At 34.2% G+C, this 15340-nt stretch overlaps 1 protein-coding gene across 4 annotated transcripts in view; it reads right to left on the minus strand.

Annotated features, from left to right (window-relative positions):
- Positions 1–38: 38 nt before the first annotated feature.
- LOC110037551 (probable hydroxyacylglutathione hydrolase 2, chloroplastic) overlaps positions 39–15340 on the minus strand; it is a 34315-nt gene continuing 19013 nt past the window's right edge. For all 4 annotated transcript variants that reach the window (XM_020742221.1, XM_020742222.1, XM_020742224.1 and 1 more), the window contains exons 5-8: positions 5146–5246; positions 759–833; positions 562–660; positions 39–384 (exon numbers count right to left, since the gene is read on the minus strand). In XM_020742221.1, the coding sequence (XP_020597880.1) occupies positions 238–384; positions 562–660; positions 759–833; positions 5146–5246 (422 nt within the window). In that variant the 3' untranslated portion in view covers positions 39–237. The remainder of the gene's footprint in view (positions 385–561; positions 661–758; positions 834–5145; positions 5247–15340) is intronic.

Consider the following 15340-nt stretch of genomic DNA (forward strand, 5'->3'; position numbering starts at 1 on the left):
ATATATATATATATTTGTGTATGTCTAAGTGCACTACATAACAAACTAACAGCTGTTACTGTAATACATCTAATTCATTTACAAACATTGTGGTTTGGTTGGGGTGTTGATTCTTCTCATCAATTTAATGGTAGGCCCAGCATAGCAAATTTCTGCAGGGCAATATAAACTGACAAATTTGATTCTCTTGAATCTATACAGGAAAGTTACTTTCTTAAATACAATTGAAAAACCACCCTAGAAATTGTCTTTTGCTTGGCGGATGAGGCCCAATACTTCAGCATCGCTGGCAGAAGCTGGAATGCCTAGGCTGCGTCTAATTTCTGCACTGCTTGTTCTCAAAAATGGGTTGCAATGCTTCTCCAACTTCAGTGTTGTTGGGATCTAGCACAACAAAGAAAAACTTTTGATGGTAAATTTAAATAAAAATAATAATAATAATAATAATATTATTATTATTATTATTATTAATTGCCTATGACATGAAGAAATAAGGCCTCTGCAGGTAAGAAAAATGCATATTTTTCAAATATTTTTTTCTTGAGAACTTTAGGAGGTTACCGTTGGAAGGTTCTTATAGCGGAGCTGAGCGATCTGAGAAGCATACTCAGCTAGTTCCTTATTTTTGGGTTCTATGGACAATGCAAACTTGGAATTACTCTGTTCATAAATTACCAAAATGAAAAATCTCTGAGCGTTGACTGTAAGTTTTCGTCCAAATATAAGGCCAAAATTATCATCAGGCGAGAATATTATACCAGAGTATACTCATGTCCACAGTATATAGCCGTATCATCTGGCAAGGCCATGATTTTTTGAAGTGAAGCAAGCATCTGAAACAAAAGCATGAAGCGTTCTAAGAAAAAAATTCACTGTATGCAGATGAATAACTTCCATCATGATGGCTCATGCAGTCCACATGACCTAACAGTATAGTTTTTTCGTCTCCAACTATAATATCTTATGTTCAAGACAAAACGTTCTGGTGTGTATGATTTTAAAAAATAATAACAAAAAAAAAAAAAAATCCATCATAACAGCCATATTATGTAGATACATCATCTCAGACATGTATTCTTTGTGTGCTTTCACTTTGAAAACAAAACAAACGAAAAAAATATCAAAAACAAATGAGAAAAATATCAAAATAGTCATCTGACTTTTTCTAGGAGTTTATTTTAGCCTCAGAGTTTTAAGAAGTGCTACTTTAGTCCCAAGCTTATTTTAATTGGGGCTAAAATAGCATCCATAGGTAATACACATATTAAAAGAGTTTAGAGACAAATTAAACACTCTTACAAATAGTGGGACTAAAACAACCTCACGTAAATAATCACCATTTAATTTTACACTTTACTAAAAAACAAGATATGTATCAAGATTGCATTGATTTTCTAACAAACAAAGAAGAGAAGGTGGCTATTAAAATACTACAGCCAATGAAACATAATTATCAATCTAATGCAATTCTGACCATAGAAGAAATTCCATTATAATGACTATAAAAACACATGAATCCAACTGAACGAATTATTTCTAATCATACATTATTCAGATAGAAGTGGTACTAGAAATGATGTAAATGTGATTATAAATAATTGTTTCAAAGATAAATGTTGTAAAAATTAATAAAATTGAAAATAGAATTAAAGCTTTAAAAATTGTTGTTGATGCTAAAATTTATAATGTTATAAGTGCTTATATTTCTCAAGTAGATTTGGATAATATATTAAAAAAAATTATAGAATGACATAGAGAAATTAATTAAAATGATACATCTTGAAAAATAAATTTTGGAGAAGATTTAAATGGTTGCATTGATAGAGTGGTGGGAGATTTTAGAAATATTCATGGTGGTTATGATTTTGAAGTGATTAATGAAGAATGTGAAGTCATATTGGATTTTTATTCAGCTTAAGATTTTGTCATTGCTATTTTATTTAAGGAAATATATGAGTATATTATCATTTATAAGAATTGATCTAATAAAACACATTGATTATTTTTTTATGAGATCAATAGATCATCGATATTATAGAGATTATACTGTCATTTAAAGTAAAAATTTAAGTACCCAATACGATTATTGGTTTTGAATTTTTCGATTATGGTTTTGAATTTTAAGATTAAAGGTTGGAATATGAAAAATTAAACAAAATGTTATCATCAAATTAGATGGAAGCACTTAAAAGACAACAACAACAAGAACAAGCATCTATCTCACTAAGTGAGGCCGACTATATGAATTCCTTTTTCTCCATTGTCCCATTGAGTGTCACATTTTCATTTAACTCTAATAGATTAAAATCATTATTTATACAATATACCCAAAGTTTTTTTAAATTTACCTCTGCCTTTTTTAACATAGTCGAATCTATGACATCTACTATTCTAATAGGATCAACAAATGGACTTAAGATGTTTAAGATGGGGGCACTAAAAGACAATTATACATATAAGTGAAATTCAAAATTTTAAAATTTGAGATCTTCATGAAGAAACTAATACTATTGAGATAAAATAATGAGTGCCATTAAGCAAGTTATAAAAGATGTGTTTTAAGAATCAAAATGAAAATCTCTTATGAATAAAAAAAGTTCGTGGTGGAACAATAATGTGCAAGAAAGTTAAAAATTAAAAAGTTTTGTTATAAAAGTTAATTTAGATTTAAAAGTTTGAAGAATTCAAAAAAAAATATAAAGTGACCCATATGGAAGCTAATAGAAAAATTTTTTATGCTAAAAATTTTATTTTTAAAAATCTTTATATTAGATTAAAAGCTAAAAAGGGTGAAAAATATATATATAAACTAGCCAAATAAAGAGATAAAGAAAAATAATGTTTTAGTTCCAGTAGAGTATGTTATGATGAAAATCAAAAAAATGATTTTTTTAAATGAGGATATTCAATATAGATGTGTGAGATATTTTGATAAACTTTACAATGAAAATTGTGAAAATATGATCAACTAGTGACCTCAATATCATAAAAAATAAAAAAAACTTTTTATTTCTATTATCGCATTAATAAAATGAAAGTTGACGAGACTTTAAAGAACAGTGTGAAAAAGTAGTAAATGGAAAAATATGATGTGATCGTATTCCAATATAAGTGTGAACATGTTTAGGAGATCTAAGAATTTTTTCGTTTCCTAAACTTTTTAATATTATCTTAAAAATTAAAAAGATGTCTGATGAGTGAAGAAAGTATTGGTTCCTATTTTTAAGAATGAAAGAGAAGCATAAATAAATGTGCAAATTAAAGAGGAATTAAGGAGTTGTTTGGGGAGGCGGTAACATCACGTTATGCGATTTGAGAACGCGGTCTGGTGTTTGGTTGCAACGTTCTCCCTGTGTTTTCAGATACACGCGGTCCGGCTCCTTTAATAAAATTGAAGGATTGCGACTGCGGAATCAACCTCGTGGCCCGCGTTCCTTCAGAGTGTATTACCACTGAGCCTCTCGATCCCTCTCCCGATCATGCATCCTTCCCCTAGCTATGTGATCGATCTCCGTGATCGAACTCCCTCACCCGCCTCTCTGTCGTATGCCCTTCTCCTCTCCCTTCTCACTCGGTGCTCCAGTTATTCTGTAAGCGCTCGTTCTCCCTCACTCGCGCCTCTCTCGCTTGCCCTTCTCCTCTCTATACTCACTCGATGCTCCAGTTACTGTAAGTGAATGTGTTTTGTTCCTCTGCATAATCCCCGTTTGTTGATGGATTCGTTGCTTACCACATATGATTTTTAACTCTCTTTGTTGGAATTTTTTGCGAGATGTTTTCTTCATGCGAGATATTTGGAATTTTTTGCAAGATTTTTGTCTCCTGATTCACAACTCAGCTAAAGAAAATTTGTTTTGGCTGGTCTGCTCGAATTGACACTTTCTTTTGTAATGGTGGTTGAACTTGTGACACTTGTTATGATGTTGAGGTTATTGCTAGTGTTGTGGGATTTTAGTGCTGGTGCCTGTGGTTCGTTGGTGAGCAGATGAAAGTCTCTTCAGGCTGGTCGATTTTAAAATTAATATTATTATAATTTCAATTGTAATTTTAATAATTTTCTTTTTTACTATGTTTAATAGTCATTGTTAAGTGAGGACACTTTCATATTTTTAATTTCTTATTTTGTATTAGTTTTTTACTTCTATAATATCAAATATATTGTCAAGACAGTTCTGTTACAAACAACATTACTTCACAGGGGGCAGAATTGTCATTTATCCACAAACAGCTAATGATCAGTTGTTTTCAAAAAGCTATCCCAAATAGCCAGCAAGCTTATTCGGATAAGCTACTGATCAGCAGCTTATCGAGAGTTTACCAGCAGATTATTCAATAAGATGTAGCTGCCCCAAACATACCCTAAATTAATGTACTATATATTAAAGTTATAGGAGAGAGTAATTGAACATAGGTGACGTGACACAAAAATTACTCAAAAGCAGTTTAGATTCAGACCAAGCAAGTCTATTATGATAGCTATGCATTTATTGAGGTTTGATCAGGAAGTACAAAGGGTATAAGGATGATTAAAATATGATTTTTCTTGATTTAAAGAAAAATCGTATGGCAAGGTTCCAAAAAAAAGTACTTTGGAGAGTACTAGAAAAGAAGTGCATTGATATTACGAATTCAAGTCATTAAAAAACTATATACTAAAGTTGTTACCTGTGTTCGAACATAAAGAGGATTAACCAAGTATTTTCCTACTTCAGTTAGATTACAATAAGGATTGGCTTTAAACTCATATCTTATTTCTCTATTTTTGGATGTTCTTACCTGAAATTTAAAAGAGGATGTACCTTCGTGTCTGCTTTTAGTTCATGATATCCTTCTCATGGATAAAAGTAGACAGATAGTTTAGGAAAAACTTGAATTATATATGTCAACTTTAGAGTCCAAAGACTTTCGTTTGAGCAGATCTAAAATTGAATAAATGGAATGTAATTTTAGTAATAGTAGAACTAGCGGCAGGGTTAAAAAAGTAAAGGTTTTAGATTTGACTTATGTTAAGAAGTATAGAGGTAGACCTAAAAAGACATGAGAATGAGTGAAAAGAGCATAACAATGCTTAAATATTTCATAGGGGATGTGTGCGGATGCTGAACCTTCCAAGATGAACAGGAATTCTGCAGAATGAAAAACAACCTGATCCGAGTTTCCCTCGAAAACTTTGCCACACGATAAGCTAAACAGAGTGTCCCCTGTAAATAATGCTCCACAACCTGGGAAGTAAAAGCTTATATGACCTGTTCATCAATTCCATGAACGATCAGTTAGTTCTTGGACATTTCACAGAAGTGAGTAGGCCATGAGCAGAATATCAGTTCTGTTGTGCTTTAAGTTTAAACTTATCAAAGACAAACAAGCCAGCTGTCTAAGAATACAGTTGTTGGAATGAAGTTGGCATAATTGCTTTAATTTCAAGAACATGAGATCATCAATAAAGCTAGCAAGTTGTTAGCACGATAATAGAGATGTATGTCCACATGCTCAAAACTGCTGACCAAAAGAAAGTTGAGAAAATGTTATGTTGCAAAACATCCGCCAACAAACTATGCTCTACTAGCAAACAAAGTTATTAATGGAATTAACAACAAAAACTAATGATTATAAGCGAACTAAATGACATGAAATATACAAAAGTAATAAAACAGTAATAAATGGTAATTAGAGTTCAGTGGCTGCAGCTACCAGTCAGTCCTAACATCAAAACCAGGTTAAGTTAAGGTGAATGAAAAATACATGTGCCATGGAAGCTTTAAGTGTAATTCAGTCAGCTCCAAGAGAAATTCAAGTTGAGCATAAACTAGCATTCCACACACTCCTTCAAAAATGGAGCAAACCATATCATGTAGAGGAGAGAGAGGGTGTGTCACTTTTGTGGAATTCTTTTTTAATATAGTTAAGAATGCTCTAAAATAAAGATATTAAGCAAAATCAATTTTAAAGGCTATCAAGATAAGGGCATTATCTTATCTTTATAAGCTTCACCCTGAATGATAGAAGGATTGCTATTATTAATTATCATCTCCATTATAGGTTTTCCAAAAATAGTAGCTTGTACTTATGTAAATTCCATCTTAAATTCCATTTGAAAAGGAATTTTTTGTATAGTATCTCCACCTCACTGAGAGGCAACGGGCCCTAAACATAGTATTTTTGTCCAAAATAGATCTATCTCTATCTCTTCCTCAAATTCTCCTACCCAAAGAAGGGAGGAAGCATTTCAAGTAGGCAAGCAAGGACAAGAAAAGTCAAGGAATAAGGAAATCAAATAACAGAAGATGCCATACTAATAAGAGTGTGAAGAAAGCCATCTACAGTAAAAATTCCCTCCAATCTAAGTAACACTAAATTAGTTCTGTTTTTGAATTAATTTATTCCTCTTCGGTGTAACTCTTTAGTCACCAGTCATACTTCTTCGATAAACATTAGTCATCTCTTTATTCAACTAACTTTTAACAAAATAAGGAGAACAAGTTCATGTTCCCTACTATAAGAGGCCGACAATAGAAATCCTACAAGTATCACTTCTCAATTTTACTTTGACTTTCATTCGGAACAGGGTTTACACTTCCATAAACTTGGTTAACCAGAAACTCTTTTGTGTTCCATGAATAAAGTGCAAATACTATTTGGCCATTGGACTATACCAAAACTTCTTTTTTGCATATGGGGTTGGAAAGAAAGGGTTGACATATTCATTCTCCACAATGGTAGATCCAACACAGTGGTTGACTCAAACTATTAACTTATACTGATGTCAAATTTTCATTCCGAGTCACTTCAGTACAGTTCGATCCACATATTACCTTTCCCCAAATAATCTCTAGCATTTTCTTTGATCCACATATTTTGAAGTTGTAGGGGTTCTATGGATTACCACCACACTTATTAATCTTCCTGTGAATCCAGCACTAGGCTGCCTTAAATTACACTAGACTTTCTTAAATCCTCCTGCAAAAAAAGCATCCACCTTAACAAAATTTCTGACAGCATATAAAAATTATCTCCACATTACATCCACATTCTATGGCATGACCAACCAACATACACAAAAACTAAGACATCAAGTTATCACTTTTCCATCTATCTTATCTTCAACTCGAAAAGATCAAAGTCACCAGGTTTCCAATTATAAACCTATCAGTTACAACAGCAAAATAAACCTTTTTTCACAATCCATTATTAATAGAAAAATATAAAATACAGCAATGGACCTACGGGTTATAAAAACAAGGCCAACTAAAGGTAGTGGTGCAGAAAGCATCTAATCATAGTAAAATACGACACAAAAATTACAGAAAAAATAATGGTAAGATCAAAGAAATGACTGTTTTATGATAAGTAGCTACGATGTTTGTGCTTACTTAACATTGTGGCATGCATCATTGAATTATATGCCATGTATGATAAAAGAGGTTAATTAGATAAAAAGGAATAAATATGGAAGAGTACAGAAAATGAAGTATTAAAACTACAACGACACGACCCGGTACTTCGAATTAACCAAGACGAGTACAGACGACGAAAAATGAAGTATTAAAACTACAACGACACGACCTGGTACTTCGAATTAACCAAGACGAGTACAGACGACGATCGGGAGATGAACATTATATTGGTTTTCTATACTCTCTATAACTAACATTTTAATAATGAAAGAGTCAATATATAAAAAAGTATAAAAATTAAAGTAATACATTAAAATTTACCTCATTTCTGGTTGACCGCGTCTCATATAAATATTTTCTCTTCTATAGCTCATTTTTTAATCAATTAACATTAACCTAAAATATTTATTTAAAACGTAATGGGCTAACCAAAGGCAGCAAACACTCACACTCTTAAACTAGAAAAACACAATAAAAAGGAATACAATATTTATGCAATTAAATTTTTAATAAACCAGTATAAATATATGACAATATATAAATATGATCACCCACGATATTTTATAATATTCAAACTATTTACTATATCAATAGCATGTCTATATCATTTTTTATTTATACAACCGTCACAGGAGCATCATCTCAAATTTATATCAATTAAGGTACTTTATTATCCATATTTTTTTTCATTTACATGCACGAGTATCTTAGCATTCCCACGAGTATCATAAAGAAGTGGCTCCATCATAGTGTAACATACACATGCAAGCAATCAAAATATTAAATCTCATTCCTATTTTTCTTTCCGTTTTGAGTGGCTTATTATAGGCTGAGGTAATAGAGTATAACACTTTTTGAGTAAAATAGTGAAATTTCAGGCCAGAGAGGCGAATCCAGACCGAAATGATTAGTGGTTTCGTCTGTATGTCAAAATTCACCGACCATTTCAAGATCTTCATTGCTCTGTTATCAATCCAGATTACTCTTTTAACAAATAAGCGTGCATAATCCTCTTCATTATTAGTTGAATAAGGATGTGTCTTCCATCTATAAGTCAAATTTTCCACTCCCAACAAAATGCATAAGCTCAAAATCCTTACAAATAAGCTCCATTTTGGGATGTCCATAATGAAATTTTCCAACCAAATTCAGATGACAGGAGGAAACAAGTTGATTACATTCAGCTTCTGTAAAAAAGATAGCAGGTTTCCTATTCTTCCTTCCAGGTTTCTTGATGTCCTCCGCCAACTCAAATGAAGAAGGAAAGAGCACGATTTAGGAGTACCTGAAGTGTGGTCACCCGCAAGTGTAGCAGCATACGTTCAGTCTAAGAACATCTCGAAGGTACGGTTTTAGGACAAAAGCTGAAGCCAACAAAAGAGGGCAGCAAAGAACAGAGCGGAGGAAACCCGTTCTTCCACAAGCATACACAACGAAAGGGACCAATTGAAGCAGACAAAACACAAGGAAGCAGGTGGACAAAGTAAAAGAAGGAGAAATCTCGAAGTCTTCGAGATAGACGAAGTCACGAAGTTAAAGCAGAAGAAATAACAAGATCGAAGCAGGTGAAGTCGATGCAGTCGAATTCGAACCAAACGAAGTCGAGTAGACGAAGCACAACAAAGGAGCAAGCTACGATCTCGATCCGGCGTAGAGATAACGAGGGTTACTCGGATCGTCATAAAGACGCGACGGGAGTAAACCCTAGCAGAGACATCGTCTATAAAAAACTGAGAAAGTAATAATATATTCATTATATATCATTATTATGAGCTGAGATGGCTTGATCGTACTTGCGACAGTATTTTTTGTGTTTGTATCTTCATCTTTGCAGCCTTTCTCATATGAGAAAAAAGAAAGAAGAATAAAGATAGAAGAATATTAAGCCTGAACACGATAAATGGAAATGCTTATTTACTCTTGTCATCATACTATAATTCATTGCATGACTTCTTCATAGACTAGTTAGATGGTACAATAGAAATTTTACATAGACATATTTGTCTTTTTACATGTATTATATACTAATATAACTCCTTTTTAGCACAGCCAAAAGCCCTAGACACACGGCTTCCATCAATGGCGAAAGCAAATAGCAGCTCTAGAGAGAAAGGAAAAAAGCCTGAAGGTTAATCAAAGGCGAAGCTAAGATCTAAACATGAGCTCTGGTTTTGAGAGATTCCAGAGTACCTTTTAGCCCCCTGCAAAATGATGATCTATAGCTTTAATCGTCAACTTAATTGTGAGATGTTAATATCATTTGATCACTAGTGTTTTTCATAAAACATCTACATGATGATCCTCAATCTTAAGATGTCCTCGATGTGTCCGCTTGAGGTTTGATGATCACTGATAAAATAGTAGTTCACTTCTATGTTTTGTTCGAGCATGAAAAATCGAATTGTGCGTTAAAGCAGTAACAGAGGTATTGTCGTTGTATAGTGTAGTTGGAGGTGCGGTTTGTTTGAATGTTCCTGCAGTATGCGTCTTAGCGATTATTGTTGTGATAGCAGCCAACAATCTGTATTCAGCCTCTTTGGAAGATCTAGCAACCGTGTGTTGTTTCTTTGGCAACCACAAGATGAGATTAGGTCCACTATAGATGCAAAATCTACATGTGGATTTTCTGTCAATGTTGTCACTAGCCCAGTGAGTATTTGCATATCCACTTAAATAGAGAGAAGCGGAAATAATAAGGCCATAGTTGTATATACATTTTAAATATCTGAGAATTCTTTAAGTTTTGATAATGCAGAATGGTTGAATTGTGCATGTGTTGGCTTATTTAATTTAAATTAAAAGAGATGTAGGTAGTGTGACAGTAAGATATAGATGCGACCCTACAATTTGTCTAAAAAAATTTGGTCCCGTCAGGGGTATAGATGTGTCTAGATGATGGTGTGGATGAGTAAAAAGAGGAGTTAAAACAGGTTCGGTTAGATGCATTCTTGTTTTATGTCGCAAGTCAGTAAGATATTGGGTTTGATTTAAGAAATATCTTTTTTGAAGCGTGTTATATTTGTACAAAAAAATGGGAGATAGGACATAATTGTGTTACATTAAACTGATTACCATGAGTATGAATTAAAGCATTGATAATAGTAGTAGAGTTTCCTGTAATTAATATATCATTTACATAGACTAATAAATAAATATGTACAGTATTTTGATGATATATAAGTAAAGATCAGCAATACTTGAGTAATTTTTTTACTATACAAAAAATTGCAAAATGTAGAGTATCATTGTTTACGTGCTTGTTTAAGACTATATATAACTTTTTGCAACTTGCATACATAATGAAGATAGTTGGCGTATATAAATCGAGGTGGTTGTCATAAAAACAGTATCTTCAAGTTTTTCATGTAAATGGCATTAGATACATTTATTTGATGAATTTCCCATTATTCAGTTACAGTTAAAGCAATGATAAATCTGATTGTGGGACATTTAGCAACCGGGCTAAAGGTTTCCTGATAGTCTAGATCCTATTTTTGTGAGAAACCTTGAGCAACTAATTTGGCTTTGTATCTTGCTATGGAACTAGTAGAATGTTGTTTTGTTCTGAACATCAATCTGCAACCTGATGCATGCTGGCTTTGTCACTTTTGCTTGATTGTGTGTCGTGCTTCTGTAAAAGTATTATGTTGAAGGTCAAAAAATTTTGTCAGTTTTAAGGTGCGTGCTTGATACAAGGTGACCATGTGAAGCCTTTTGGGTTGTGAAGTAATGTGGGTATTTTGTGTGTGTGCAAGTTGCCGATGTGCAGAGTGTAGAGGTGATGTGTTGTTCATTGAGTTTGCATGTTATGATCCTCAAAAGAGGTATATGAACTGAATGTGTGTGTTTTGTGGTTATAATAGTGTGGCGTTGAGTGGTTCTTAAGGCGAGTAAGTGCTGTTGTGTGGATGGTGAAATTGATCAATGGGAAATGTGGTTATGGTAGAGAAGATAATTGAGGTGGGTATAAGTGAAGGTGATATCGTACTGTGCTGAGTATAATGCCCATTTGTGCACAGTTGAATCGATCGTTTATAATGAGAATAGTCTTCAATAAATATAACAAGGCGTGAGATCAGAAATTCATTAGCCTGAATATAAAAACACTTGAAGCCTTTGTGTTGCACACTTTATCCCAAAAAGATACACTGTAGGGCTTTTGGAGAAAGCTTGTGTTGAAGTTGGTGGTGTTAACAGGAAAAACAAATACAGCCAAAAGTTTTAAGATGTTGATGTTCGAGTTTTGTTGTGTATAACAACTGAAAAAAGGTTTCTTTAGCGTTTTTAGAGGAAAGTAGGTTTATCAGAGATGTAATTACCGATTAAATAATAATAATAATAATAATAATAATAATAATAAAATATTGAATCAACAGTCTGGGATAATCGTCGCTTCGGTTAGGCTTAAGAGTCAAACGGAACACAACAACAGTAGTGAGTTGAAATTGAGAGTGAGAAAGGAGAGAGGATTCCGGTTCTTCTAATATCAACAATTTGATGTCGTGCGTAGAAGAAGACTTGCTTACATCTAAGTTGAGGAAGTCGACCCTTCATGTACGGGGAGGGGCAACTTAGGGCTCACCGCATGAGTACCTGTGCGGAGGAGAAGAAAAGGCGAGGCATTGAAACCAAAAGAGGCGATGTTGATTCAAGTGTGAGACTCGGCGTGTGCGTCCAGTATCATATAGGAAGAGGAAAAAGGGGAAGGCAAGAAGCATCGAAGCTGATAGGGCGAAGTTCGACGAAAAATGATCATAGCTTGCTTGCAGGTCTTACAAGGGACGACCGAAGGCAGAGACGCATGTGCGGCTTAAAAGATTTAAGATCTGTTTGGAGCAGGTGCAGCTTATTAATAAGCTGTTGATCTGCAGTTGCCTCAGAAAGCTGCTGCGCAGAAGTTGGCTGACTGTTTGTTTATTGTTGTTTGAAAACTGCTGCAACACAACTATTTCTGGAGAAATGAGCATTATGCCCCTATGAAGTAATGTTATTTATAACAAAACTGTCATAACAATATATTTGAAACTTGAGAAGCAAAAATTTACTTCAGAACAGTCTAAAAAATAAAATATACACTTCACTTAACAATAAGTATCATGATTATTACAGTAAGAATAAAGACTATTAAAATTACATTTAATAAAATTATAATATTAATTTTAAATTGGAGACTGCGTATGTCAATAGTTATATCATCGTCCAAGGATAGTCTAAACCCCTGGTCACTCTCGACGGTTGATTCTCTAGAGGCACCAGTAGAACTGTCTCCCGTAGCTATGTGGTTGACGCGACGTCAGCAGAAAAATCTAAAGTCCGCGTTAGCAGAACAATCGTCGTGAGATACCTGAAATCCTAGACCTCATCTTTCTTGAATGCTTCAAAAGACAATACATTAGTCATAACACAAGTATAAATTCATAAAAATAGTAATAAATTACAATTTTATGCAGACGTGAAGTTCCAGAGAATTCAGTACACAAATCAACGAATTTGTTACAAGAGGACAGCAGTTCTTATAAAATAGGGGTGGGTTCTTAGTTGACTTCAAACCAAATAATACCAAATTTGTGTGTCACATATGCATACCACCAAAAAAGGTCATCAAGAAGTACCTCAAAAACTGCTGCATAGAAAAGAAAAGAGATGTTTGGTTGCCCTCGCCAGAAATTCACATGTGACACCAATCATACGACAACTAACAGGCCATCCAAAACAACCCACAAGGTCGGACATCTCATCATGGATCTCACAAACCCACTAAAATTAATGAAAAAACAGAGAAAATAGTACAAATAGCATGAAAAATACAAAATAAGAAATATCATAAAGGAACATAAAATAATATTAATAATACAAATAACAAAAAATAAAAATGAGTTGTATAAAATAAATAAGGATAGTCTAATCAACATTCAACAATGACGACTGTAATCTGCTCTCTCAATTCAAACATTTCTGTTGCACCTTCATCATCCCTGGTGTAACCTTCCTGAATGATGTCATATGTGATTTTATGGTTGTTGTATAGATTGTCTTATATGATATTTTAATGCTTCTAACAGGACCTGTAAATGATCATCGTCAGCCATACTGAAGTCTACATCAATTTGAGAAGGATGTTGAATATAATTGTGTAAAGTCATTGTATCCACAACAATCCACATCTTCTTCGGAAATAAATACGTCGGCATATCACACAGTATGACTCATTTTTTCTTCTAGACTCCAAATGTTCTTTCAATTACATCGTGTAAAGAGGAGTATCTTTTGTTAAACATATCCTTCCTGCTCAAGCAACACAGCTGGATCTTTCAAAATCAAAAATGTGATATTTCGTATCCGAAAATGGTTTCAAATACTCTATTTATAAGGGATATCTAGCATCGACCAAATAATATTTATCTATCCCAAATACAAAAATAGGTAATGAATTTTAAAACAAAAGAATATAATTATTATTTGACAAACCTGAAAGTGGGTGAGGGAACCCATAGTTTCGATTTCTTCTCGCAAAAATGAAAATACGACTGTTGTGTGCAACGTCTTTTCAACCAGTCATCACAAAAGTAAAGCACATGTTGAAGCTCAACCAGCATCACAAAAGTAAAGCACATGTTGAAGTCACATATAATCATCACATTTTGTGCGAGTGATACACATCGTCCAATGTATGCTAAAATTTAATTATTAGAGACGCGCGTCCACGTGGGTTCCGTCGATCGCTCTAATATAGTTCTGACAAATTAAATAAAGTTATGATAATAAAACTACTCATTTTGACTTTTGAATATAATGAGTTAAAAAGATTTCCAGTTTTAATTTCTTCCATAATTTTCAGTCCTTCAACTGATCCCACTTGTTCTTAAGTTGCAACCTATCGTACTCTCTTCCTGTCATTTCCTTGAACTTCATAATATTGTCACTTTTTCTTGTTAAAATAAGTGTGGGTCTATTTCCCAACTTAACCTCCTTAAGACAAAGGTCGCAGAATATGAGATTGGCTTCCCTATCTCACATGGCTGCTGAATCCTTAGTCTTAACCATTGTGTTATTAGCACAAAAAAAATCAAATATTAATATTTGACAGCAACCACAACCCAATAACTAGCCACCACAACACAACCATAAGTAAATATCTCAAAGTTAGCAAAATATGCTCTAAATTCACGCTAACAAAAACATTAGATTTTTCTGTTGCGTCTTACTATTGTGGAGATTTATAAGAATTTATTGACAGCTCAGCCCACAGCACCTCAACCCACAGCACAGCACAACCACATAACTATGCACCCAAACCCACAACACAGCCCAACCACAAAACTACCATAACACATCCAACCACCAAAAACTTAGAGCCACCACAGCACAAACACGTGGTCTGAATTTGCGCAAACACCACAGCCCACAGCAGAGCCACCACAAACCAGACATACCACCCTAACCCACAGACAACCCTAAACAACCACACAACCACAACAGAGTCACATGCACCACAACTCAAGCCAGAGCCACCACACAACACAACTACCACCAACCCAACCCGCAACCAATCACCACTACCCAAACCCATTACCACCAACACAACCAAACAATTCACAGCACAAGACAAGGCCACCACACAACCACAGCACCCCAATACACATCACAACACAACCACATAAATGCCACAGAACATCTAATCACCAAAACTCAGAGCCACCATAACACAAACACATGGTCTGAATTCACACAAACACCACAGCACACAGCTGAGCCACCCCTACCCATAGCCAACCCTAAACAATCACACAACCACAACATAACCATATGCACCACAACTCAGGTTAGAGCCACCACACAACCCAATTACCACCACCACCTCGACCCACAACCACTAACACAACCAGACAACCCATAGCATAAGCTAGAGCCACCACACAACCACAACACCCCAACCCACATCACAA

The sequence above is a fragment of the Phalaenopsis equestris genome, unplaced genomic scaffold (assembly GCF_001263595.1).
Source record: "Phalaenopsis equestris unplaced genomic scaffold, ASM126359v1 Scaffold220887, whole genome shotgun sequence".
NCBI lineage: Eukaryota > Viridiplantae > Streptophyta > Magnoliopsida > Asparagales > Orchidaceae > Phalaenopsis > Phalaenopsis equestris.